Source organism: Lepidochelys olivacea (assembly GCF_965140295.1).
Source record: "Lepidochelys olivacea isolate rLepOli2 genome assembly, chromosome: 3".
In the NCBI taxonomy this organism is placed as follows: Eukaryota; Metazoa; Chordata; order Testudines; family Cheloniidae; genus Lepidochelys; species Lepidochelys olivacea.
This window is the reverse complement of record NC_140413.1, coordinates 92,051,729-92,076,369: the sequence shown is the minus strand read 5'-3', so window position 1 is coordinate 92,076,369 and position 24,641 is coordinate 92,051,729. Positions and strand designations below refer to the sequence as shown.

At 40.9% G+C, this 24,641-nt stretch overlaps 1 protein-coding gene across 3 annotated transcripts in view; it reads left to right on the top strand.

Moving 5' to 3' along the window:
• MCM9 (minichromosome maintenance 9 homologous recombination repair factor) overlaps positions 1 to 24,641 on the top strand; it is a 74,445-nt gene that overhangs the window by 7,902 nt on the left and 41,902 nt on the right. The window contains exons 3-8 of one of the 3 annotated variants that reach the window (XM_084622128.1): positions 4,076 to 4,392; positions 11,030 to 11,111; positions 15,891 to 16,091; positions 18,466 to 18,591; positions 19,860 to 20,009; positions 20,511 to 21,066. In XM_084622128.1, the coding sequence (XP_084478254.1) occupies positions 4,076 to 4,392; positions 11,030 to 11,111; positions 15,891 to 16,091; positions 18,466 to 18,591; positions 19,860 to 19,987 (854 nt within the window). In that variant the 3' untranslated portion in view covers positions 19,988 to 20,009; positions 20,511 to 21,066. Of the gene's footprint in view, positions 1 to 4,075; positions 4,393 to 11,029; positions 11,112 to 15,890; positions 16,092 to 18,465; positions 18,592 to 19,859; positions 20,010 to 20,510; positions 21,067 to 24,641 lie in introns of those variants that run through there. The other 2 variants (XM_084622126.1, XM_084622127.1) reach the window with 2 other exon arrangements.

The window sequence follows — 24,641 nt, the reverse complement described above, 5'->3', positions numbered from 1 at the left end:
GACTCTGTGAGAGGTGTGCCATCGTCCACCAGGAGGCTCATGGAATGCTTTTTGGCTCCCCTCTTTTTCTCCAGGGTATAGAAGAAGCAGGAGTCGCAATCCATTTCCTGAAGATACTTGATGCGGGATCAAACAGAGGCACCCAGGGCCCTGAGCTCATCACATTTTTCCTGCCACACTTTGCAGAGGGATGGATTCCTGGGGCAAGAGGCCAGGTGCCTCTTCAGTTCCAAAACCTCCTGCTCCAACTGTTCTAATGCCACATCCCACCGCTTGCTGGCCCCTCGGGTGTAGTCATGGCAGAAGAGCTGGTCACATACCTTCCCCACATCCCAGCATTTCTGTGCTGAGGGAAAGGCATGCCTCTGGCTCCTCCAAGCCAGCCAGAACTCCTGGAAGGATGCTGCAAAGTCCACATTCTCCAACAGACTATTAATTGCAATGCCAGTAGGCTGGCTCCAGCTGCTCAGGTGTTAGCGACGCCATTATGTCCACCAGATGGTGGTCCAAGAATGGGTCCAGCCTGATGCTGGAGGTATGGGCCCAGCAAGATGTGAAATCAAGAAATGTAAATGCAGTCCAACTGGCAGTGGCACAATTGAATGTCCTCCACCCATACGTAAGTGAAGGTGGTGGAGTTGTCCGGGTGGTAGTCTAACCAGGGAGTAATGGTTGACAATCTCTCTGAGAACGTCCAGGGTGGCCTAGCACTTCTCTATCCCGAGGTGGTCCTGTGCTTCCACGGTAGTGTTAAAATTTAGGTTCAGGATCAGGCACTTATGAAGATCCAGAGAGCTGAGGAAGACAGATGCCTGCTGATAGAACTGCAGTGGCTCTGGGCCCATTATGTTAACCAAGAAAAGCCTGTGTAGGAGTCAGGAAATTCCATGAGTATGCACCTAGTTTCAGATGCATTCTTTCATTGGTGTGGGGAAGCATTGTTTGCACCTCAACCCTTTATGAAAGTAGCAGGGTGTACAGCAGAGAGTGGTTAGTTGATACTACTACTTCATTCCTCTCTAGCCCTTCAGCAGCATGGCTATTGCAGGTGCTTTAGTACAATTCAGGTACATGGTTAAAAGATGGTTGGGGCTACAAGACAGAGTTATATTTTAATCAATTTGGGAATAGTTTATCTGCATTGTAACTCGTCTGACACTATTGATTTTTGTAGTGCAGATGGGATCTTATCTAAACTGCTCACTTTAAAAGCAGAATACACCGTTGGAAGAAATTATCAGTAATAAAAGAACATTTCATCCTTTTTGTCACAATGTACTGTCCTTTCTATTGACACTAAATTTGTTGTCAAGGTGTTGATATTGAAAGCAATGTCATGCATGATTACTTGAAGTTGGTTACTCCTAGAAGCCAGGAGTTAGTGGTTTTCTATGTTGGCCAAGTGTGATTGCAAAAGTTACTGAAATATTAGTGTTCTGCCTCGAGAACTCCTGGCCTTTGAGCTAAGGGTTTCAGTTTCCCATTACACAGAGTGATATCAGGCCTGAGGTGCTTATGATAGTTTCCAAGAAGATATCACTCTGATATAAATATATACTGTACTGAAATCCATCAATTTCTTAATATAAGATTTTGAATGTTGGTTTATTTCTTAATAAAAAATTGCTGAAGCATTTATCAGCTGTTAGTAGTATCAGACAGAGTTAAAGTTTATTAATTAATATGTTGTTATATAAACCTATGTCCCTGGATTTTGATGGTATATGTTTACTTAATCTTTCAGTAGTGTCAAGTTAGAAGAATCAGTTATACAATATACAGTATCTGGTGTTTCACCCCACTAAACCTTGTTTCAAAAAGTTATCATCATTATACACACTTGCATTCAGGAATGTAATCTGAATTGTGATTCTGTCTTTCATAATCCTAGCAAAAAATAAAACAATTTGCCACCCATTTTACAATTTATGCAAACTTTATACAACTATTAATTTTGTGATATAAAAGGGATACATGGCCTCTTTCTTACCAGTTCAAAGTCATGAAATGTGATGTAGCTTCCTTTTTCTAAACCAATTTTCTGATTGCATTTGCACACCTCCTTTCTTTATAATGACCATCTTTTTTTACTCGTTGTGCTACGGGATTACAGATTACGCTACCAAAGAAGTAGTGGATGCTATAGGAGTCAAATAATTTTTGGATAGACCATACCTACAGAAGGCTGATTATTGCTCTAGGAATAAAAATGATGGGCTACATGGATTAAAGATTCTTTCAGCCTAATTTCCTAAGGATGCTATCTTCCATTAAATGGGCAAAAGGGACTAGAAACGTTTTGATTTGTGGGGTTTCTCTTCATTCTTCCAAAGTGGGTCAGTAGGGCACTGCCTTCCTCCCGCTATGGAAGGGGCAGGGGTTACAGCCCTGACCACAGTGGAGAATATAGTTTCTCATTTAACCAAAGAAATAAATGTTCTTGAATAGAAGAAGGATGTCTAGGAATCCAAAACCGGGTGAAAGCCTCTTTCTCCCTTGGGTGGAGGAGGGGGTGAGAGCACCTTGGCATATGCACTGGTTTTGGTCAGGTGGGATGAGAGAAGCTGCACTCAGCCGCACAGATCCCCTCTGCTTTAGGGGGAATTAAAAGATAAACTTGTCTATCTGAAGTTTTGCATTTTGCAAATATGAATGCATAAGATTTCCTTTCACTGCAAATCTGTTCATGGATGAGGGAGTTTTTGCTTAATTACCATTAGCCTAAACACCAGTATGTGCTCAGTAGCAAAGCATATATGTAAAGTTGAACCTATAATGCTATTACTAACGTACTAAAACCTACTCAAGGACACATGTATACCTCAGGCAAAGAGTTTGGGAAACAAAGTAAAATGAAAGTCTCTGTATTGCTCAAAATACATTAATTTCCTTCCAAATCTAGTCTCTCTCTCTCTGCCCCGCTGATGCTCACTCAGACAGTCATGCCACAAAGATGTACAGTAGCCAGCTGAAGTGCTACAGCTTTCTCCCTGGTGACAGATGTGCTATGCTTTATGAAGGTCTTAGAATTCATGCCCGTTACTGGAAAAAATTATGCCAAAGACAAAATTATAAGGAAATACATTGCTCTCCAGTGTTCCAAAGAAGCGGGGAGGGGAAAGTCTGTCACAGTTACACAGTAATTACTCACTTTACTGTGTAATATTAAAGAAAATAGTAACTTCCTGGGAGGCAGCTATTAGTGTTATCACATATCAAGTATTATAAAGTGCATTTATTTTTGTAAAGGAGTTGTAGGCTGTTGAGGTACATTAATCTTCCTAGCTAAGGATTTTGTCCTGCATGGTTCTGAATGCCTTATGGCCAATTGAATGGAGGGCTCAGCGCTGGCTCTTAGGGTAGAACTAGAGCAGGGCAAATACTGCAAAAAATGTACTATGACTATTCATTTGAATTTATAAGTGAACATGCTTCAGGTGTGTTCATAACTCCTTTGTATTTGTTTTCTGTCAGCTTTCCTGAAAGTGAGTTTTACTAGTATTGATCCTAGAGGAAAGAGAATTTTAAGGTCAGATGCTCAGGATGTAAATTTTAAATTTGCTTATCTTGAGGATTCACACCAGATTATGAGTTATGCTGGTTTAACCAGGAAAACAATACCATATGATTTATATGGCTGATCACGGATAAGCAGCAAATTTGATATTTCAAATAGGAAGTCATAGAAGGTGATAAATGAAAGTCATAGAGTAAATGAAACTCACTAAAAAGTCATCAAATAATTTCAGTTAATAGATTCATTTGAGAAAAATCCATGAAAAGGAGAAAGAAAAAACCCTCAAATCAGTCACAATAAATTACTGCTTAGCTTTTGGTCAGAATTGGATTGTAATGCTGTTATATTTTCTCTCCGTGTTAATTCTCTTCTGTGTTTTGATATTTGTGACTAGTATGTCAGATTAATGAAATGTCCATGGATGCTATTCATATCTGTCTTTCTCTCCTTTTCCAGTTGAGAAAACATCTTTGTACCATACACTGCTAGTGGAGATACATTTCATGTTTATAAACTTAGACTTGTGGTCTTAATAATGTCTGTATTTTTATTTAACAGGTTTGCCTGTTTGCCCTGAGCTAACCAGAGAACGTATCCCTAAAACCAGAGATGTGGGTCACTTTTTGTCCATTACTGGAACTGTTATTCGTACCAGTCTAGTGAAAGTCCTGGAGTTTGAACGGGATTACATGTGTAACAAGTGCAAGCACGTTTTTGTGGTCAAAGCAGATTTTGAGCAGTACTATGCTTTCTTCCGTCCATCAACTTGCCCTAATGGAGAAGGTTGCAATTCATATAAATTCACTTGTCTCTCAGGAACGTCCTCTGTTCCCACCAGCTGCAGAGACTATCAAGAAATCAAAATTCAGGAACAGGTAAACAAAAAAATAGAGGGAAGAGGAGGAATAAAATAAATGAATCATGTGGAAAAATAAATTATGCTAGTAAAAGTACTATGGACTTTGTTGCTAGTGTAAGCAAGTGCAACCCTAATAGAGCTAGACCTGCTTATGCCGGTGATGAATTGTTCCCTTGTAACTAGTAAAAGATTTGTTAACATTCTACTGTAAGTGGAAAAGCTGTATAAACCCTTTACTGTTATTTAGAACAATTGCCCGGGTGAGAGGAAAGCTACCAGACACCTTTATCCTGTAATTCCAAAAGTTCAAGCTAAAGAGCTAGAAAAATGAATATCCACAGAAAACACCCATGCAAGTTTATTCCATTTGCTATATGACTGTTATTTGAAGTCATTTTTATGCATCATAAGAAATACTTACAGCCAATGCATGGATTAAATTAGGGTGTTCATAAATTAAGTACTAAGTGTGTGTAGTCCATCGGTTCGACGGTGATGTTTTCATGCTCTCTCGTTGTGGATTCTGGAGTGACTCTGAAGTCCAAAGCGTGACGTGCAAGCTCGTGAGCAGATCGGGCAGACAAAGTCATTGGTGAGTGTCTGGGTAGCTATAGCAGTAATATGGCGCTTTTCCCTTGCAGCTAACAATCAGTTATTTCTGTCCTCTTCAAAGACTTGAAAAGCTCTGATTGCTGTGTGTTGCCAGGCTGATCTATTTAATGCAGCCTTCTCCAGATAATCTGGTTTTATTGCACCAGAGCGTGTGCTGTTCTTGGTGCTGTCCTTGTAGCGCTTTCTGGGGCAGCCTTGATTCCAGTGTCCTTGTACTGATTCTCCGTAGCAAACTTTTTCGGGGAGTCGATATTCAGGCATCCTAATGATGTGTCTAACCCAGCGTAGTTGGGCTTTTATCAGCATGGCCTCGATGCTTACGGCATTTGACTCTTGGAGAACCTCCAGGTTGGTAATTTTGTCCTGCCAACGGATCCCCATAATGGTGCGCAGAGATCGCATATGGAAAGCCTCCAGCGGTTTGATATGCCATTTGTATGGTGTCCAGGTCTCACAGCCGTAGAGGAGAGATGTGAGCACAAAAGAAATATAAAGTTTTATTTTTGTTGAGAGCGTTATGTTGTGGGATTTCAGGACTTTGTTTCGTAACTTTCCTAAGGACTGAGAAGTTTTCTGTATCCTGTTCGTGATCTTTGTCAAGAGATCAATCACTGGAGATGTTGCTGCCGAGATAGGTAAAACTGCCAACTTGCTTTAGTTGGATTCCACTAATGGATATGCTAGGGGATATGGCACAGAGCGGTGAAGATGATTGGTGCAACACCAGTTTTCTTCAGGCTGATTGTGAGGCCAAACAATTTTGATGCTTCAGCAAAGCAATCTACGATACATTGGAGATCTCCCTCTGTGTGCGCTAGAAGGGCACAATCATCTGCAAAGAGTGCTTCTCTTATTAGTAGTTCTGTTACTTTTGGTTTTGCTTTAAGCCTTGTAAGATTGAAGACTGAACCATTGTGTCTGTATCTGATGTATATGCCTCTGTTGAGCCCATCTGTAGCATGGTTGAGAACTCGAGGGAAGAAGAGGTTGAACAGTACAGGGGCAAGGACCTTGTTTGACTCCATATGAAATGGGAAAGGAGTCAGTAAGATCTCCCTTAAAAAGTACCTGACCTTGTATCGCCTCATGAAATAAATGAGTGATCTTTACCAGTTTGGTGGGCAACCAAGTTTGCTGAGGATCATCCATAATCCTTCTCTATTGACTGTAACAAATGCTTTTTTCAGATCAATGAAAGCACTGACGAGATTCATGTTTTGTTCGATACATTTTTCTTGTATTTGCCTAATACTGAAAATCACATCTATGGTGCTACGACCAGGTTTGAATCTGCACTGAGTCTCAGGTAGATTGGCTTCTGAGACAGATGAAATCAGTCGGTTCAGGAGGACATGAGCAAAGATTTTTCCAGCGACAGATAGGGGAGTTATCCCACGGTAGTTATCACAGACCACTTTGCTGCCTTTATTTTTAAATAAAGGAATAATTGTGGCATCTTTGAAGTCTTGTGGCATTTCTTCACTGTCCCAGATATCGGTAAGGATCTTCTGGAGCGTTGTTACCAGTTTTGGACCCGCAGATTTATATATTTCTGCTGGTATTCCATCTCTGCCCCGAGGACTTTCTTGAGCTCATCAAACTGATTGTCTTTTCTATTTTTTCAAGTGAGGGTGGTAAATCAAGGTGATGCTGAATAGGCTTTTGAAGTATTAGATTAATAGCATTTGTTTCAGCTGAGGATGGTGTGTTCAGTAACTGGTTGAAATGTTCAGCCCATCTCTGTTCCATGCCAGGTTTGTCTTTGATGACTGTCCTGCCATCAGCCATCATGAGACAACTTGTGCCCACCTTTGAACGTCCATAAACTAGCTTCAAGGAATCAAAGAACTTCTTTGTTTCATTTGTTTCTGCATATATTTGAGTGTCTTCTGCTACCTTCTCCCAACATTTATCTTGTATCAAGCGTAGTTGTCTTTGTGCCTTGTTTTGCAGGTGTTTAGATCTCTCTCTCTTTGAGGAGGACTGAATATCATTTTGCCAGATTTGGAAAGCCTCATTTTTTTCTTTCAAGAGTACTGTGATTTCCTCATCATTTTAATCAAGCCAGTCCTGGTGAGCCCTTTTCTTCCATCCAGGGACGTCAGTTGCAGGCTTTCTGTTGTCTCTCTAAATTCCTCCTATGAGACAAGGTTATCACCAAGGTTGGTTTCTAGTGCACTTTGTAGTTTGTCTTGATAGGATGTATAATTTAGTTTAACAATATCCTAACACCCCTTATGTCACATTGTCGGACAATGATGGAATCTATTAGATGCCATTGTTTGGATCTGGGATGGATCCATGTAGTTTTATATTTGTCTTCCTGTCTGAATATGGTATTTGTAATTGTCAGGCTATGCTCTGTACGCTTGCTTAGGAGTAGGAGACCATTTTCGTTAATTTTTCCAGTGCCGTTTTTCCCAATGACACCTTGATAGTTGTTGTTATCTTTAGCTACTCTTGCATTAAAATCTCCTGGGATGATTAGTTTGTTACTTTGTGGTATTGATGAGAGAGTCGAGATCAGAATAGAACCGTTCCTTAGCATCATCAGAGCGTGTTAAGGTGGTTGCATATGCACTGATGATGGTAGCAAATCATGACTTATTTAGTGGTAACTGGAGTTTCATGAGTCTTTGGTTAATGCCTATTTGAAGGTCTTTGAGACATTGCAATAGTTTGGTCTTAATGGCAATTCCCACTCCATGGATTCTGTCTTTGTCTGGTTATTTTCCCTTCCAAAAGAAGATGTAACTCCCAGCCGGTTCTGTGATAATGCCCTCGCCTGCCAATCTAGTTTCACTGTGTGCTGCAATGTCAATGTCATACTGGGCTATCTCTTTGGAAAGGAGAACTGTTCTTTCAAATTGAGAGGTATCGTCTTTGTCTATTATTGCTGCTTGGAACATCAGGACTATCTGTAGTGCTTTTTTGGTTATCTTTGGCTTTCGACTGCATTGGGGATGATCCACCAGCCACGGTAAGATGGCTGGATTTAATTTGGGCAGGCAGTGTTTGAGGCACCATTTCTAGTCACTTCACTTAGAAAGGGAGAGCAGTGCAATCCTGAAAAGGACTGCTCTGTCACCAGGGGTGTTGCCGAGCTCCCCTGCTGCCCTTGGGTCAGGGATGGGCGACCAATGTCCCAAGCCACCTGCATGCAGGCTTGTGGCTACGACTACCAGTAATCATCTTCACCTGTCGCTTTGCCACTCCCCCATCACCACAGGACTTTTGAAGAGAGATGTGCATGAATGACATGTGTGTGAAGTTGATTAAAATGGGAGAGTCGTTGCACTGGGACAGTCCCATTCTCTTGACTGCTGAAGCTTGGCTCAGTGGCACAAAGACTGTTACAGCTGGAGGCATCTTTAGCTGCAGTGGATAACCATGACTTCTGTAGTGCCCCATTATGCCTTTCGCCTTCCACAATATGTTGCTGCATAATACAATACAAAATATATGTTGTCTATCTAAGGGCTTTGCTACACAAGGAGTTATTTCAGAATTGTTAAACCCGATTAACTCTTCTTGATTAACTCAGTATGCGTACCCTCTTATTCTGAATGAGAGTGCCTTATTCCAAATTAGCTTAATTCACATGGAGTTAATCAGAAATAGTTAATCTACTTTAAATTCCTACACTATCCTATACTGGATTAATCTTCCTGTGTAGATAAACTCTAAACCAACTGTACATTTGTTTTATATGTGGTCACGATACTTGAGATGGCTCCCATGGAACCAATTTAGCCCAGTTATGGCAAACGCCATCTCTATGGGTGCTGCTGCTGCAAGAGCAAATCTGCAGATCTCTACCACTGCCAGTCTGCAGCCAGTTACAAAAATGGTCACTGAACATTTTGCTGCCCAAGGCAACATGCAGTCATTTGTATGATAGTCAGCCCAGAGGGAGTGCCTATGATTGTTGCATAACTGGGGAAGTTATAACAAAAACTCAGTATAATGGGGACATACTTGGTCAGTGCCAAGTGGTTAAGAGATGCTTAACCAAGTGAAAAATAGGTGAAAAATTCTAAGTTCTACAAAATTTGAAAAAAAGAGAAATTTTAGTTAATATTTCTATTATTGTATTTTTGTTGAGTACAGTAACTTATTCAGACGTCTTTTAAGTGGCCTCTTCTCTTAATTGGGATGATTTGATGTCCAGTTTAAGAGAGCTCTGAGATGTGTGTACGTATACATCGTATATACAAAAATAGAACTGTGTAGAGTGAGAAATGAAAAATATTTTAACAAATTAAGGATAACCAATGACTGCAGAAGTTAAAATATTTCTGATAGCATGTTCCCTATGTTGCATATTCTCTTTATGCTTATTCCAGATTTTTAGTTTTTATTAGAACTTTAATTTTTTCTTTTACTGTGTCGCAGATATCTGCATTGTGAGACAGTTTCATCAGTAGTATGAACCTATTGATATTAATGGAGTTACATCGGGATTAAATTGACTCTGTATATATGATCTGTCCTGTTTAGTGCTGCCAGTAACAAATGTTTCTGCCACCAGTACCCACAGAGATGCAAGTTGCCTGTAGAAATAAAGTAATAGACAAAAATGCAGAAACAATTTCTAGGCCCTGGAGAATGAATTAACCTAAAATTGTAATATGGATGAGCATTTGCTACAAAAGAAGTAGGTACTTCAGATTACTATTCTGTCCGCAGAGTACAATTTAACAATTACAGCAGGGCTTTGTGAGTAACTAGAAAAGAAGTGTTTTATATGGAAATCGCCTGTGACAAGATTGCGTAGATTTTGCCTTGGAGGAAAAAAATACAACAATTACTGATGTACTTGTCAATATGTATTCTCCTGGTTGTGTTTGATTTGCTTTTCACCTGCTGTTGGTTTAGTCTTTGGGATTTAAGTGTAAACTTCTTTCCGTCCCTGTCAAATCTTGATTAAATACCTTTAGTGAAGTGGCATCTTCCAATATATACAGTTAAGAGGAACTGTTTAATTTTTAAGCAGGCATCAGTGCCTACAGTAAACTTGGTTTATTGAAATCATCCTAAACTAATTCTCAATTAATGTAAAAAAAAGTTCATTTTTTTACAATTACCTTATTTTTGTAGGTTTCAGAGTAACAGCCGTGTTAGTCTATATCCGCAAAAAGTACAGGAGTACTTGTGGCACCTTAGAGACTAACAAATTTATTAGAGCATAAGCTTTCATGTGCTACAGCCCACTTCATCAGATGCAAAGAATGGAACATATAATAAGAAGATATATATACGTACAGAGAACATGAAAAGGTGAAATTTGCCACACAACTCTAAGAGGCTAATTAATTAAGATGAGCTATTACCAGCAGGAGAAAAAAAACTTTTGTAGTGATAATCAAGATGGCCCATTTCAGACAGTTAACAAGAAGGTGTGAGGATACTTAACATGGGGAAATAGATTCAAGTTGTGTAATGACCAGCCACCCCAGTCTCTATTCAAGCCCAAATTAATGGTATCTAGTTTGCAAATTAATTCTGGTTCAGCAGTTTCTTGTTGGAGTCTGTTTTTGAAGCTTTTCTGTTGCAAAACTGCCACCTATATATATATCTTCTTACTACATGTTCCATTCTATGCATCTGATGAAGTGGGCTGTAGCCCATGAAAGCTTATGCTCAAATAAATTTGTTAGTCTCTAAGGTGCCACAGGTACTCCTGTTCTTATTTTTGTAAAGCTTTATCCAGCAAGACGTTGAAGTTGTTCAGCACCTCCCAGAATACGGCCCCTAGAGATAATTTAAGGTCCAGTTCTGTTTCCATTGATGTCAGTGGCAAGATTCCCCTAACTTAATGAGAGCAGCTGCATGCTCATTGTATGAGTTCTGTGAGAGAAACTAAGGAGATGCTCCTTTGCAGGGAATGAAAAATAAGGTCTTTGGTGTGCAGAATAATGGTTCTGTTGGAAACCAGGCTGGCATGGTTTGGCCAGTTTGTAAACCAAAGCAATAGCATGTGGTGGTTTGATGGCACCTGCCTGTAATAAATGCATACACTTTTTCTTACTGTCTACTAGATTCAAAGGCTATCTGTCGGAAGCATCCCTCGTTCTATGGTGGTTGTCCTGGAAGATGACTTAGTGGACAGTTGCAAGTCAGGTGAGGACAATAGAGTGTTCCCATGTAAAGTTATATGTAGTTTCAATTACACACATTGGTGCCTCGGGTGTTTTCAAGTTTGTATTTCATTTGAAAGAAGGCATCTCCAATAAAGGTGTCAGTTTTTAGGGCTTGTCTGGTGGGAAACGCTCATGTATCACTTTGTTGTTGTGTTAAGTCAGTGTGTTAACATGGCAAATTAATTCTGTTGCAGAAAAGACCATCCCCTTGTGTGACATCATAACATTTTGACAGAAAAACATTGCTATGCAATATTTCATGGGCTCCAGAAGTTATTTTGAGACCTGTAAATGTCAGGATACTGAATCTCCTTTACTAAACTGGTGACAGTACTAACAGTTTAGTGTCCCTTTGGTGGTTTGGGAAACCATGTATCATAGCTTCCCGTCAAAGAAAGGTTGCAGGTAAAAATGTCAGCTTAGTGTGCAGTGACCGTCAAAAAAGCAAACAGACCATTAGGATGTACAAAGAATGGGATAGAAAATAATATTCAGAATGTTATAAGTCCATTATATAAATGGATAGTACCCCTTCCCCAGCAATACTGTGTTCACTACTGATCACCCACTCTCAAAATGATACAGAGGTCAAGGTTTACCAAAGTGGCACTGGCCGCTGTTGTAGAAAGGAACCAAAAGCTAGATGGAATAATCCAATATAGCAGCTTCTATGTAATTGACTGAGACTGATCCAATATATCAGCAAATAAGAATGAAATGGGGGAAAGGAGGGTGCACAGAGCCCCTGGTGTGGGGGATGGGGGACCCTGGAATGAGGACAAAACACAGACTCCTTGGGATATAGGGAATAGGGGACAATGGTATGCTGGGAGAGGGACATGGGGAACACACGAGTCCCTTGGCATGTGGTGGATAGGAAATGGGAGGCACACAGAAACTATAGCGGGTGGAAGAATGGAGGACCTTGGTATGGAGGGGAGGTAAAAATGGGGGAAGCACACAATGTGGCATGGGGGAGAGAATGGAGGACAATGTTATGGGAGGGAGGAATGCACACACATTGCTGCTGGCACGGAGTAGGGCAGTGGTTCCCAAACTTGTTCCACCTCTTGTGCAAGGAAAGCCCCTGGCGGGCCAGGCCGGTTTGTTTACCTGCCGCGTCTGTAGGTTTGGCTGATCGCGGCTCCCACTGGCCGCAGTTTGCTGCTCCAGGCCAATGAGGGCTGCGGGAAGTGGCACGGGCTGAGGGACGTACTGACCGCCGCTTCCAGCAGTTCCCATTGGCCTGGAGCAGTGAACCGCGGCCACTGGGAGCCGAGATCGGCCAAACCTGCGGACGCAGCAGGTAAACAAACCAGCCTGGCCCACCAGGGGCTTTCCCTGCACAAGCAGTGGAACAAGTCTGGAAACCACTGGAGTAGGAGGTTGGAGGAAGTCCCTGAAATAGAGAGGGATGGGGGAGGGTGCACACCTGGAGCTTGTGTGGGGGAATGGAGGGATGCAAGGAGCCCCTGCTGTGTCCAATACATTCAACCTGCGGAAACAGCAAAGTGGTTGTATAGAGCTATGGCAACTTCTGAATGAAACGAATAGCATAATGCACAGAGTTCCACTTGTGATTTAGATGTCTGTACGAAAACAAAAGAGCAAGTAGAAGTTTTAGTATTTACAACAATAGAGGTTTTTGACTAATTATATCCGCAAATCAAAAGGCATGACAAGAATACAAAAAAACAGAGATGGAATTATTTAGTAAAACTATCAGATGAAATTTGGTCGAGTTTTAGATTTAATAAGACCCAGTGAAAAGTTTCTATGAAATATTGCAGCGTTTTTATGAATGCATGAAACCTGAAAGTGAAATGGACTATAAACAAACCTTAGACTAAGTAGTCTTATTTTTATTGACTGAAGCAAAAGAGATGAAACAAGTAAATAAAGAGCATTAATAGTAGAAGTAAATAATATACTTTTTAGATGTCACTGTTGCTTATTAAATAGGTAAGGAATTTTTAAAGTAAGTTTTTGGACCTGATAGTTTTTCTTTATAACCCTTAAGACAGGTTATATTCATTTCTTTTGTTTGTTTTAGATTCACAATTTTTTAAAAAATGATTACAAAATATTAGTCCCAGTTTTTATTCATAAACATAAAAAAGGCTACATGATGTCGCCTATTTTAGAGATGCAATAATTAGAGTAAATTCTTTTTTCTAGCAATATCTGCTCTACAAAGGCCTAAACTCATAGAATCATAGAATATCAGGGTTGGAAGGGACCTCAGGAGGTCATCTAGTCCAACCCCCTGCTCAAAGCAGGACCAATCCCCAATTAAATCATCCCAGCCAGGGCTTTGTCAAGCCTGACCTTAAAAACTTCTATGGAAGGAGATTCCACCACCTCCCTAGGTAAAGCATTCCAGGGTTTCACCACCCTCCTAGTGAAAAAGTTTTTCCTAATATCCAGCCTAAACCTCCCTCACTGCAACTTGAAACCATTACTCCTTGTCCTGTCCTCTTCCACCACTGAGAATAGTCTAGAACCATCCTCTCTGGAACCACCTCTCAGGTAGTTGAAAGCAGCTATCAAATCCCTCCTCATTCTTTTCTTCTGCAGACTAAACAATCTCAGTTCCCTCAGCCTCTCCTCATAAGTCATGTGTTCCAGACCCCTAATCATTTTTGTTGCCCTTCGCTGGATTCTCTCCAATTTTTCCACATCCTTCTTGTAGTGTGGGACCCAAAACAGGACACAATACTCCAGATGAGGCCTCACCAGTCTCGAATAGAGGGGAACGATCACGTCCCTCGATCTGCTCGCTATGCCCCTACTTATACATCCCAAAATGCCATTGGCCTTCTTGGCAACAAGGGCACACTGCTGACTCATATCCAGCTTCTCGTCCACTGTCACCCCTAGGTCCTTTTCCGCAGAACTGCTGCCGAGCCATTCGGTCCCTAGTCTGTAGCTGTGCATTGGGTTCTTCCGTCCTAAGTGCAGGACCCTGCACTTATCCTTATTGAACCTTATCAGATTTCTTTTGGCCCAATCCTCCAATTTGTCTAGGTCCCTCTGTATCCTATCCCTCCCCTCCAGCATATCTACCACTCCTCCCAGTTTAGTATCATCCGCAAATTTGCTGAGAGTGCAATTCACACCATACTCCAGATCATTTATGAAGATATTGAACAAAACCGGCCCCAGGTCCAACCCCTGGGGCACTCCACTTGATACCGGCTGCCAACTAGACATGGAGCCATTGATCACTACCCGTTGAGCCCGACAATCTAGCCAACTTTCTACCCACCTTATAGTGCATTCATCCAGCCCATACTTCCTTAACTTGCTGACAAGAATACTGTGGGAGACCGTGTCAAAAGCTTTGCTAAAGTCAAGAAACAATACATCCACTGCTTTCCCTTCATCCACAGAACCAGTAATCTCATCATAGAAGGCGATTAGATTAGTCAGGCATGACCTTCCCTTGGTGAATCCATGCTGGCTGTTCCTGATCACTTTCCTCTCATGTAAGTGCTTCAGGATTGATTCTTTGAGGACCTGCTCCATGATTTTTCCGGGGACTGGGGAGAGGCTGACTGGCCTGTAGTTCCCAGGATCCTCATTCTTCCCTTTTTTAAAGATTGGCACTACATTAGCCTTTTTCCAGTCATCTGGGACTTCCCCCGTTCGCCACGAGTTTTCAAAGATAATGGCCAATGGCTCTGCAATCACAGCCGCCAATTCCTTTAGCACTCTCGGATGCAACTCATCCGGCCCCATGGACTTGTGCACGTCCAGCATTTCTAAATAGTCCCTAACCACCTCTTTCTCCACAGAGGGCTGGCCATCTACTCCCCATGTTGTGATGCCCAGTGCAGCAGTCTGGGAGCTGTCCTTGTTCATGAAGACAGAGGCAAAAAAAGCATTGAGTACATTAGCTTTTTCCACATCCTCTGTCACTAGGTTGCCTCCCTCATTCAGTAAGGGGCCCACACTTTCCTTGGCTTTCTTCTTGTTGCCAACATACCTGAAGAAACCCTTCTTGTTACTCTTGACATCTCTTGCTAGCTGCAGCTCCAGGTGCGATTTGGCCCTCCTGGTTTCATTCCTACATGCCCGAGCAATACTTTTATACTCTTCCCTGGTCATATGTCCAACCTTCCACTTCTTGTAAGCTTCTTTTTTATGTTTAAGATCCGCTAGGATTTCACCGTTAAGCCAAGCTGGTTGCCTGCCATATTTACTGCTCTTTCGACTCATCGGGATGGTTTGTCCCTGTAACCTCAACAGGGATTCCTTGAAATACAGCCAGCTCTCCTGGACTCCTTTCCCCTTCATGTTAGTCCCCCAGGGGATCCTATCCATCCGTTCCCTGAGGGAGTCGAAGTCAGCTTTCCTAAAGTCCAGGGTCTGTATCCTGATGCTTACCTTTCTTTCCTGTGTCAGGATCCTGAACTCAACCAACTCATGGTCACTGCCTCCCAGATTCCTATCCACTTTTGCTTCCCCCACTAATTCTTCCCGGTTTGTGAGCAGCAGGTCAAGAAAAGCTCCCCCCCTAGTTGGCTCCTCTAGCACTTGCACCAGGAAATTGTCCCCTACGCTTTCCAAAAACTTCCTGGATTGTCTATGCACCGCTGTATTGCTCTCCCAGCAGATATCAGGAAAATTAAACTAACTGTCCTGTTATGTTTAATTTAAAATTAACTGTCCTATTATGTTTAATTTAGCTGTTAATTTGTGTATCTGCATATACTGAGCAGGATGTTATTGTGGCTAATTTTGTCCTTACTCGCAGGTGATGACATCACGGTGTATGGCGTGGTAATGCAGAGATGGAAACCCTTCCACCAGGATGTGCGCTGTGACGTAGAGATTGTTTTGAAAGCCAATTACATTCAAGTGAACAATGAACAACTGACAGGGGTTATAGTTGATGAGGAGGTTCAGAAGGAATTTGAAGACTTCTGGGAAAAACATAAGCGTGATCCCTTAGCAGGTTTGTAGATGAAAGTGAAAACAGGAACTGTGCTTGGATTTTTGCTGGAGACAACACTGAAAATTATATTATTGACAACGTTTTTATTTCATTCCCTTATCCCACACTCCTCCTTGGAAGCTGTTGGCCTAGTTGTAGTGCACCTTCAGATCCCATTCACTTCAGGTGTGTTGTGCACTCAGCTCTCCTGCTGCTCAGACCATGTCTCAGTCTGTCAGAGCTTGTCTCAGGCAAACAAGACAAACTTCCAAGAACTTTGTTTTAAAACTGTGTAGAGCATGTGTTTGTGTGCTTGTTTGTCTTGTCATGGCAGTTTAAGGAATAATTTCTTGCTACCCAAAATTTCCAACAAAGGAATATAAAATTCTTACTTGAAACAAATTTAAAAATAGGACACACTTAATCCGCACCAAAACTGCATTTCTGTGATTTTTCTTTTGAGCCTTATACCATTGTAGTTGCTGCAGTGTTTTATGTAGCACTTAACAGGGAGTGAGCCTGAGTCAGAAATGGTAAGAGTATTAGAAAAAACACAATGCTGTTATGTGCAACAAGAAAAAAAACACAATAGGTCAGTCGCAGCACTGTGAAGCAATCGTTTGGATCAGATCTGGTTTAGTCAGCATTGCTGTGTTGACTATGTTAATAGCTTAAAAATATGGTTCTGTGTCTCTGTACCCCATACTTCTGTGAATTGAATTGGGATTTATTTATGTATTTATAACAAGTCACACACCTGAGTAATATTAAAACCAATCTGTTTCTATAACAGTTTTACATATTAAAAACACCTTTAATTCTTAAACTACAGTTCTTCATACAAGGTCTGTCCTGCTGGCATCTTCATAAGAGAAGCAAGATATAACTAGTCTTTGAGGGAAGACTTCATAGTCAGATAAATAAGCACACCAGGTTGCAAATACATTAGGCAATTATGTGCTGTCTTCTTCATGGCCTCATACACATTACCTCACAGGAATGCAAACACTTTCATAAAATGTTATTTTTTCTCCCTCGTATTGTGGAGTGGGTTTTGGTGGGTTGTTTTTGTTTTAAATTTGAGCAGCTATGGTTAACTGATGATCTGTGTTGTATAAACTCTAACCAGCTACCAGAAGTTTTATATGTGCTTCGTTTACACAGAGAGCCTGGTTTGCCATTGTGTTATTCTGGATTTACACTGTGGTCACTCCCGTTGTTTTCATTGGGGTCATGCTGGCATAAAACTAGAGTAATGCAGTGGTGAATTATGCCCTGCATCTTAACCGTGCTGCACAGGCCATAGGTATAGCACATCACATCTTACCCAAAGTGGGCCCCACCCTATCCTTAGTATCTTTACCTTCTACCTTTGTAATGGTAAATCCATTAATCTAACACACCGTGTCTTCACACACTTACTTCCAAGCAGGGCCGGCTCTACAGTTTTTGCCGCCCCAAGCAGTGAAGTAAACTGCCGCTGCAGACAGTGAAAGGGAGAAGCTGCCGCCGATTTGCGGCCGCGGCCAGCGGAACAGAGAAGCTGCCGCCAAATTGCCGCGGCGGCGGAAACACTGCCGCCCCTTTCTAACTGCCGCCCCAAGCACCTGCTTGGAACACTGGTGCCTGGAGCCGGCCCTGCCTCCAAGTATAAAACATCCATTTTAGGGATTCACAGCACTTCCTTTTCTTTAAGGTTGGTTGCTCAGCTCTGTGTGCTAACAGTGAAGGGTAGTGTATCGCCCCAGAATCTTGATCTCTGATGTGCTGCTAATGTCAGTGCTTCAGAGGGCAGAATTAATTCTATTACATCTGTTCACTGCCAGCAAAATCAGCTGAACAGATTAGAACATTTCAGTGCTTGAGAGAATATATGGACAGTGAGGGAAAGACTACATAGAAAAGGGTGAGGAGATAAGGAGATTCAGTAAAATAAAAATAGAGAGAGATGAGCCAATTTTCTGCGTCATGTACAGTACAGTATATCTTGGCATTAAACGTTTTTTTAAAATCAGTGGAGCTATGCCAAATTACACCAGCTGTGTATCTGGCTCTCTGGTTCCTGTATGCACACAATGTACGAGCATTCAAGAGGATAAACTGAGGGGCTATAAGAACTTGTCTTCTGTGGTTTCATCTGTGAACTAAAGTATTCAGTTTTAGGACTTTGTACTGGTGCCCAGCATCCAAGTGCCTTCCACCTTAAACTGGCATAGCAAAGTCCTTATATTGATTTACATCAACTGAGGATCTGGTCTGATGGCATTTAGTCTTCAAAGTGAAAGATGTTTGGGTCTAACAGCTGCTTTGGGGGTTTGCCTGAGGAGAGTGTGTTAATTTATATCAGATTTGACTTTAAAACAGTGCTGAATGCCTTTTTTCACTTCTTTTCTAGGGAGGAATGAAATTTTGGCTAGCTTGTGTCCCCAGGTTTTTGGATTATATCTGGTGAAGTTGGCTGTAGCCATGGTGCTTGCTGGGGGTGTCCAAAGGGCTGATGCTGCAGGAACTCGAGTGAGAGGTTAGTATTCTTGTTTCTAATAGTACATTTCTTCCCACCATACATACAAACATTCAAAATGAATATTAGAACAAATAACGCTGCAGAAACATAATCGTTGTGGGTGAGAATGTTGTATAAACAGCATTTGGGTTTCCTATTTTTAGTTTTATTTTTTAATTTCATTTTTCCAAAATAACTTGAGTGATAGAAACCAGTTTTCAATGCCCCATTGAATAAAGTATTAAAAGCAATCATTTTAGGTAAAACAGAGGCTCAGATAAAAAGTAGTTTTATAAATGACATTTTTAAATGATTTGGTAGTAGCACATCCCTAATGGTATTTGGCATCAGAGTGGAATATTAATATTTCCATCGTGTGAATCTCTATCCTGCATTGAAGGGAAAAAATAAGATTCCTAATGCCAGATTTTTCCATCTGTGATTGTCAGCACGTTTCTCTTAGAACTGATACTGTAAGCTATCTGCCTGCTGATTCTCCTTCTGTTGTTATTACATGACAAATGTGCCAGGTGGTATGTAGGTCATAGACTATGTAGTCTAAAATAATGTGTGTATATACAAGTATGGAATATATGTTTTTAAAAAATGCTTCAGCAGCCAAATCAAGTCATATATATCCTTAAAGTGAAGTCACTTTGTTTATATTGTTTATATAAGATAATTAAATCATTTTAGAAGTTTTTGATGAAGTACTTAATAACCAAAATATTTACTTTTGTAATTGCTTTGTATTTGGAAATTACTAAAATTCATGATTATTTGACTTCAATTATTATCTAATAAGAAAAAAGGCTGACTTTATTGCTTATTTGTACAATAATTCAAGTAGTTAAATATTGGGATCATAACTAAGCAGTGGTTCCGATTCCCTTCATTACTCAAGGTGGGAGTGAAAAATTTACCATAGCTGGCATCTGCAAAACAAGTCTATTAAAATATGAAAACTAGTAACTGGTTGACCCTATAAGGCTGGATATGTGATTATTTTAAAGACTCTTTTATGATGAGAATTGAGTTTGAACGCTGCAATATGATTAGGTACGACTTGTGAATTATACAGTTTTATCACTGTCTGAGCAATGTTAGATATGACAGTATTACACCTGAATTATTTATTGCATCATATGTTAAGAGGTAAATTTTATATGAAGAATTACAATTATTATTTTCGTTAAAAACTTCTGTATCTTGTCTGTCTTTATAAATGTAGTAGTCAGTATGCCACCCAGGCAACCTCAAGCTTTGTGTATTTATTTTTTCAAAAGGTGAATCACATCTTTTGTTGGTTGGAGATCCTGGCACAGGGAAATCTCAGTTTCTCAAATATGCAGTAAAGATTACACCACGATCTGTGCTTACTGCAGGAATTGGATCTACAAGTGCAGGTATCTGATGTTCCAGGTGTGCCAAGCAGGGTGTGTTCTTAATTTTTATTACAGTTTATCTGGGAGTCTGCATCTAAGCAGAGAGGGGTTTTATGTGTGAGCAATGATATAAGCTACTCTTGATTGTATTAATATAGTCTCTAGAAAAAATTACCATGGAATTGGACAAGTGAGGGCTGGGATGGCTCCATATAGATTATTGGGAATACATCAGACATGTAGCCGTTTCTCCTGTGGTGGGTACAAACTTGCTTCACCCCTGCAGTGGGATGGTATGGTAGGATCTCTGTCAGTGGATCCTCATGGACCCTCCCCCAAAGGATCATCCTATGGATGTTGCTTTTTGCCTTTTTTTTTTCCCCTCCTGCAGAAAATTATTCAGGCCTATATTTGTTCTTTTTCTGGCTTTTTCGATTCTTCCAGAATGAGTACACATTGTGTGGCTGTTACATGCAGTAGAATCATTCTCTTTCTGCTTAACTGAGACTCCTCCTCTTTTCTCTTCCTCTCCATGTTTTGGGTGGATGGCAGGCTGAGAGTCAGTTCCCTGCTGTGAGGCACTGCCTTGTGCTGCTGAATCCTTATCTCGACTCTGGCCCATAAAGAAACATCTGAAGAGCAAGTTTTTTCTCTGTTAGTATGGCCCAGATGGCACCAAATGCCAGGGGTTGTTAAGAACTCTTCCTGAGGGACAGTACAAAGCCTTAGGTCCTTCTTCCACCCTTGCAAATTACTCAGTTTGAACAAAGTGCTGTACTATCAATATATGCCGGAATCTGTATATACCTCAGGAGTAAAGTAAAGTACATCAGTGAGGCTTTTAAAAAGAAATGAAACCCCCATGCCCCCCAAATTCCACTTCAGGTACATCACTTTTCCAACTTTAAACTCTTATGGTAAGGCCTGTTACCATAAGAGATAATGAGGCTCACATCTGGATAGCTGTGCAAATTACTTCTACATTCACTTCAAAACCCCTTTACACTTCCAGTGTGGTGTCAAGGCGCTTTAGTGTAATTGAGAATAAGACTCTCTTTTAACTGCTGAATGAATAGAATTACTGAATGAAGTTCCTTCAGACTTGCTTTGGATCTTAGAAGCAATTTATTAAAAGAAATATTATCCTAAAAGCAATTTATTAAAAAAAACCCACATTTATTGAGCTGTCCAAGTGTAACTTCCAAATGAAACGTATGAGGTAAAACTTCATTTTGCTTTTGAAATTTTATGTTCAAATAGCTGGAACTTGTCAGGAAAAAAATCACCTTTGTAATAAGATCAAGCACTAAAAATGCTGTTCCTAAAAGACATGTTTGAGAGACATGTTCTGTTAAACTGAGAGAGTATAAAACTGAAATTGGTACTTTCCTTAACCATAATATATAATATGATAATTAAGCAATGTGCAGCCAGTATTTTAAAAATGGGTCTCCTCAAAAAAACTTGCCCTCTTTGCCTTGGGTAAACCCTGGGTATTAAAGAGAAATGGGGGTAAAATGGGGATTCTGTTAATTTACAAACAGTACAGATGCTTTCCAAAAGGCAAAGACAAGGTAGTGGAAGAGTGCTTCCTGAATCAGAAAGAGGTGCTAAGCAAAATACGGATAGATGTTTGCGAAGTGACTCCTTGGAGAAGGGGCCCCATCTATGCTTTTCTGGTGGCATATCTATTAAGATATTTAGTGGGCTAACAATGACGTGAAGTCAAGCATGTGCTTGAGACCTTGATCTTTAGCGTTCAGTTTGACTGGCTGAGGACTTCGAATGAGTACTCTTTTTTTTGGCCACAGTGTTTTCTTTTTTTAAGTGCATTGTTTTTAGATTGTTTGTACTTTTCTCCCTAAAACATTGACTTTATGAACTAATTTTTTATGCAGCAATTCAAATAGATGCTCAGAATGGTAATGTTTTGAGAGTTGTTAAATCAGGTTGCTTTCCTTGTTAATTATTTTACATGTATTATCCAGTTCCTGTTTTGTGTGAAGAAATAATTTCTAATTTGCAGGTTTTTTTCCAAGGTAGAAAGACCCAATCCAGGAATCCTATATTAAAAAGTAGTTGGTCACAATATCAAAAATGTGAGTCTCAATAAAAATATATAAATTGCTGACTGTTCATTGTAGGATTGAGAAATACTGCAGGGCAGTTACATGGGTACCTAAGGGTTTTCTATATGGTTACCACCCATTACTGTAGTAGTCAAGAGCTGCCCAAGAAAATGGTGAGCTTGCTACTGGAGCAGTCAGTCTTCAGCTCTTTTCCACTCTCTGGCAGAGGAGGATATCCATGCATTTTGTTTGTTTGTTTGTGGTCTCTTCTTCCACCTTTAATCTGGTGATTGTGGAAAAGCATTGTCATAGAGGAGGTTTTGAAGTATGTCGTGAAAGTGATCAGACTCTGAATCGGTCTGACTTCTTCTGGAAACTCGTTCAACAGCTGTTGCCCCATGTGTCAAAATGATATGTCCCCAGACTCTCTCATGCTTTATGGGGTTTTTGAGTGTGTTGTCCCATGCAAGAGAGTTGTCTGAGTGGGTCATGAATGCAAATGTGGTAGCTAATGTAGCTGGTCTTGATCTATTGATGACCTTTGTAGATCAGGATTATCAATGGAAGTGGACTGGGTTGGATCACAGCAACCTATCACAATGGGGGCGTGAATAACCATATTATGTATGATTTGGGGCCTCTACCTTCCTGCCATCTTCAGACCCAGATCCAATGAGTTGCAGTAATTCAGTTTGGAGATGATAAATGTATGGCTCACTGTGACCATATCCTTGCCTAGGAGAGAGGGACAAAGCTTCCTAGCAAACTGGAAGGTGAAAGAGGACATTTCAAGGTGAAAGAGGATATTTACTACAAGGTAATGCTACCTTGTCTGCTAGGACAACTCCTCTTCATACAAGAATCTCTATCAGGGATATGACACCTTTGCGATGGGGATTTGCTTCATCTGGAAAAGGAAATGCACAGCAAGGTGTCATCAGTTTATTTTTGACATAGGTCCTGTGTAGATATTGAGAAGGGAGGGGAACATAGAATACATCCCTCTGGGAATCCACAGATGAGGGCTAGTCGTGGGAAGAGTAGCTCTTCTTATCACTCATTTGGTCCTGAAATTGTAGTGCTGCATTGTCTACTCAAGCTATGTCATGTACAGGCAGTCCTCAGACTTACGACACAACTGGTTCCTGAAAATTGCGTCATAAGTCAAAATGTCGTAACTTGGAACTGCAATCCACTCCATTGCACGACCAAGCATCGTAAAGTCTAAACCAATTGTCGTAAGTCGAATCAGGGTGTCAATTCAGAAATGTCGTAAGTCAAACATCATAAAGTCGAGGACTGCCTGTATCAGGTTAGCTGTAATGAAAGTTTCAGAGAGGTCAGGTAGTATGAGCATGGAGAGAGAGAGCCTCTATTCATTGCCATATTGTTTAGTGCCACTGGGGATGTCTCTGCACTGTGCCTTGGCCTGAAAATCAGTTGTGAAGAATCCATGATGTTGGAGTTTGGGTTCTAAATGATTTTGTCTAGAAGCGTGAGGTTGGAGGGGTGACCTGTGTCACGTGTTTGTATCTGGATGATCAGGCACTCCATTGCATTGTTCAGGAAGAAAGGAAAAGTTATTTCTCTGAAGGAGATTTTAAGAAGCTGTTAGTAGTGGACATAATTTCTCTTCTCTGGCTTTCACCGTACGTGAATTTGTTTTGCAAATGGTATTCCACTATTCATAATGGATACTAGTATGTGATGGGGCCAAATTCTGCCAGGGCAGCGGGGTGATTAATGCCATCCAGTCCATCTTCAAGTGTACAGCCTCAGTGAGTTCCTCCTAAATACAGTTGATATTTTCTGCAAATTAGGATAGGAGCTTTTCAGAGCACTCAGTGCTTGGGTCTAGTCTCTGGATCAGGATCAGGGGTCCCCAGTGGGGTGCCCGTGGGCGCCATGGTACCCACCAGGGCATTTTTGTGCGCCCGCGGGACACCCCGCCGCCGAAATGCCACCGAGAAGCGTTGTCGGTTTTCGGCGGCGACACTTCTTCCCGCTGCCACTTTTCGGCGCTCGCCACAGTCTTCTGGGAATAGCAGGAGCAAGAAAGTTTGGGGACCACTGCTCTGGATGATGCAATCTGGGATGATTAGCTTGGTGGAATAGTTCTGTTGGCACTGTATTGTAGTTGTGATGGTGGTAGACCCAATTATTTAGTTTGTGTAAAGGCAAAAAATACCGTTAGGCATTGAACTCTTACAGTCTTTCAGTGCGAATGGGGCACCTAATTGTCTGTTGTACCTTTGAAAAATCTACAACTGTATTTATTTGAAACGCTGAAGGGTTTTTGTTGTTGGTGTGTGTACACTGAGGAAATATTCACAAATTTTGAATCAGTTTATTCATTCAATGCATTTTCTGCCCTAGGTGGAAATTTGATCAAGTGTTTATTTAAAAATGAAGACAATCTCACAAATGCCCTGAAATAATAGAAATTCTTACTAGTTAGGGCACCTGCATCCTTACTAAGCAATGTTGGAGGATAAGAGAAAACGCTCCCTATTTTCTTTTAAGTGATCAATTATCATGGGGTTTACCTTCCTTGAAGAGAAATAAGTTTTGGAACATAACAGGTTCACAGTGTCAATGGTTCTTGCCAAATACT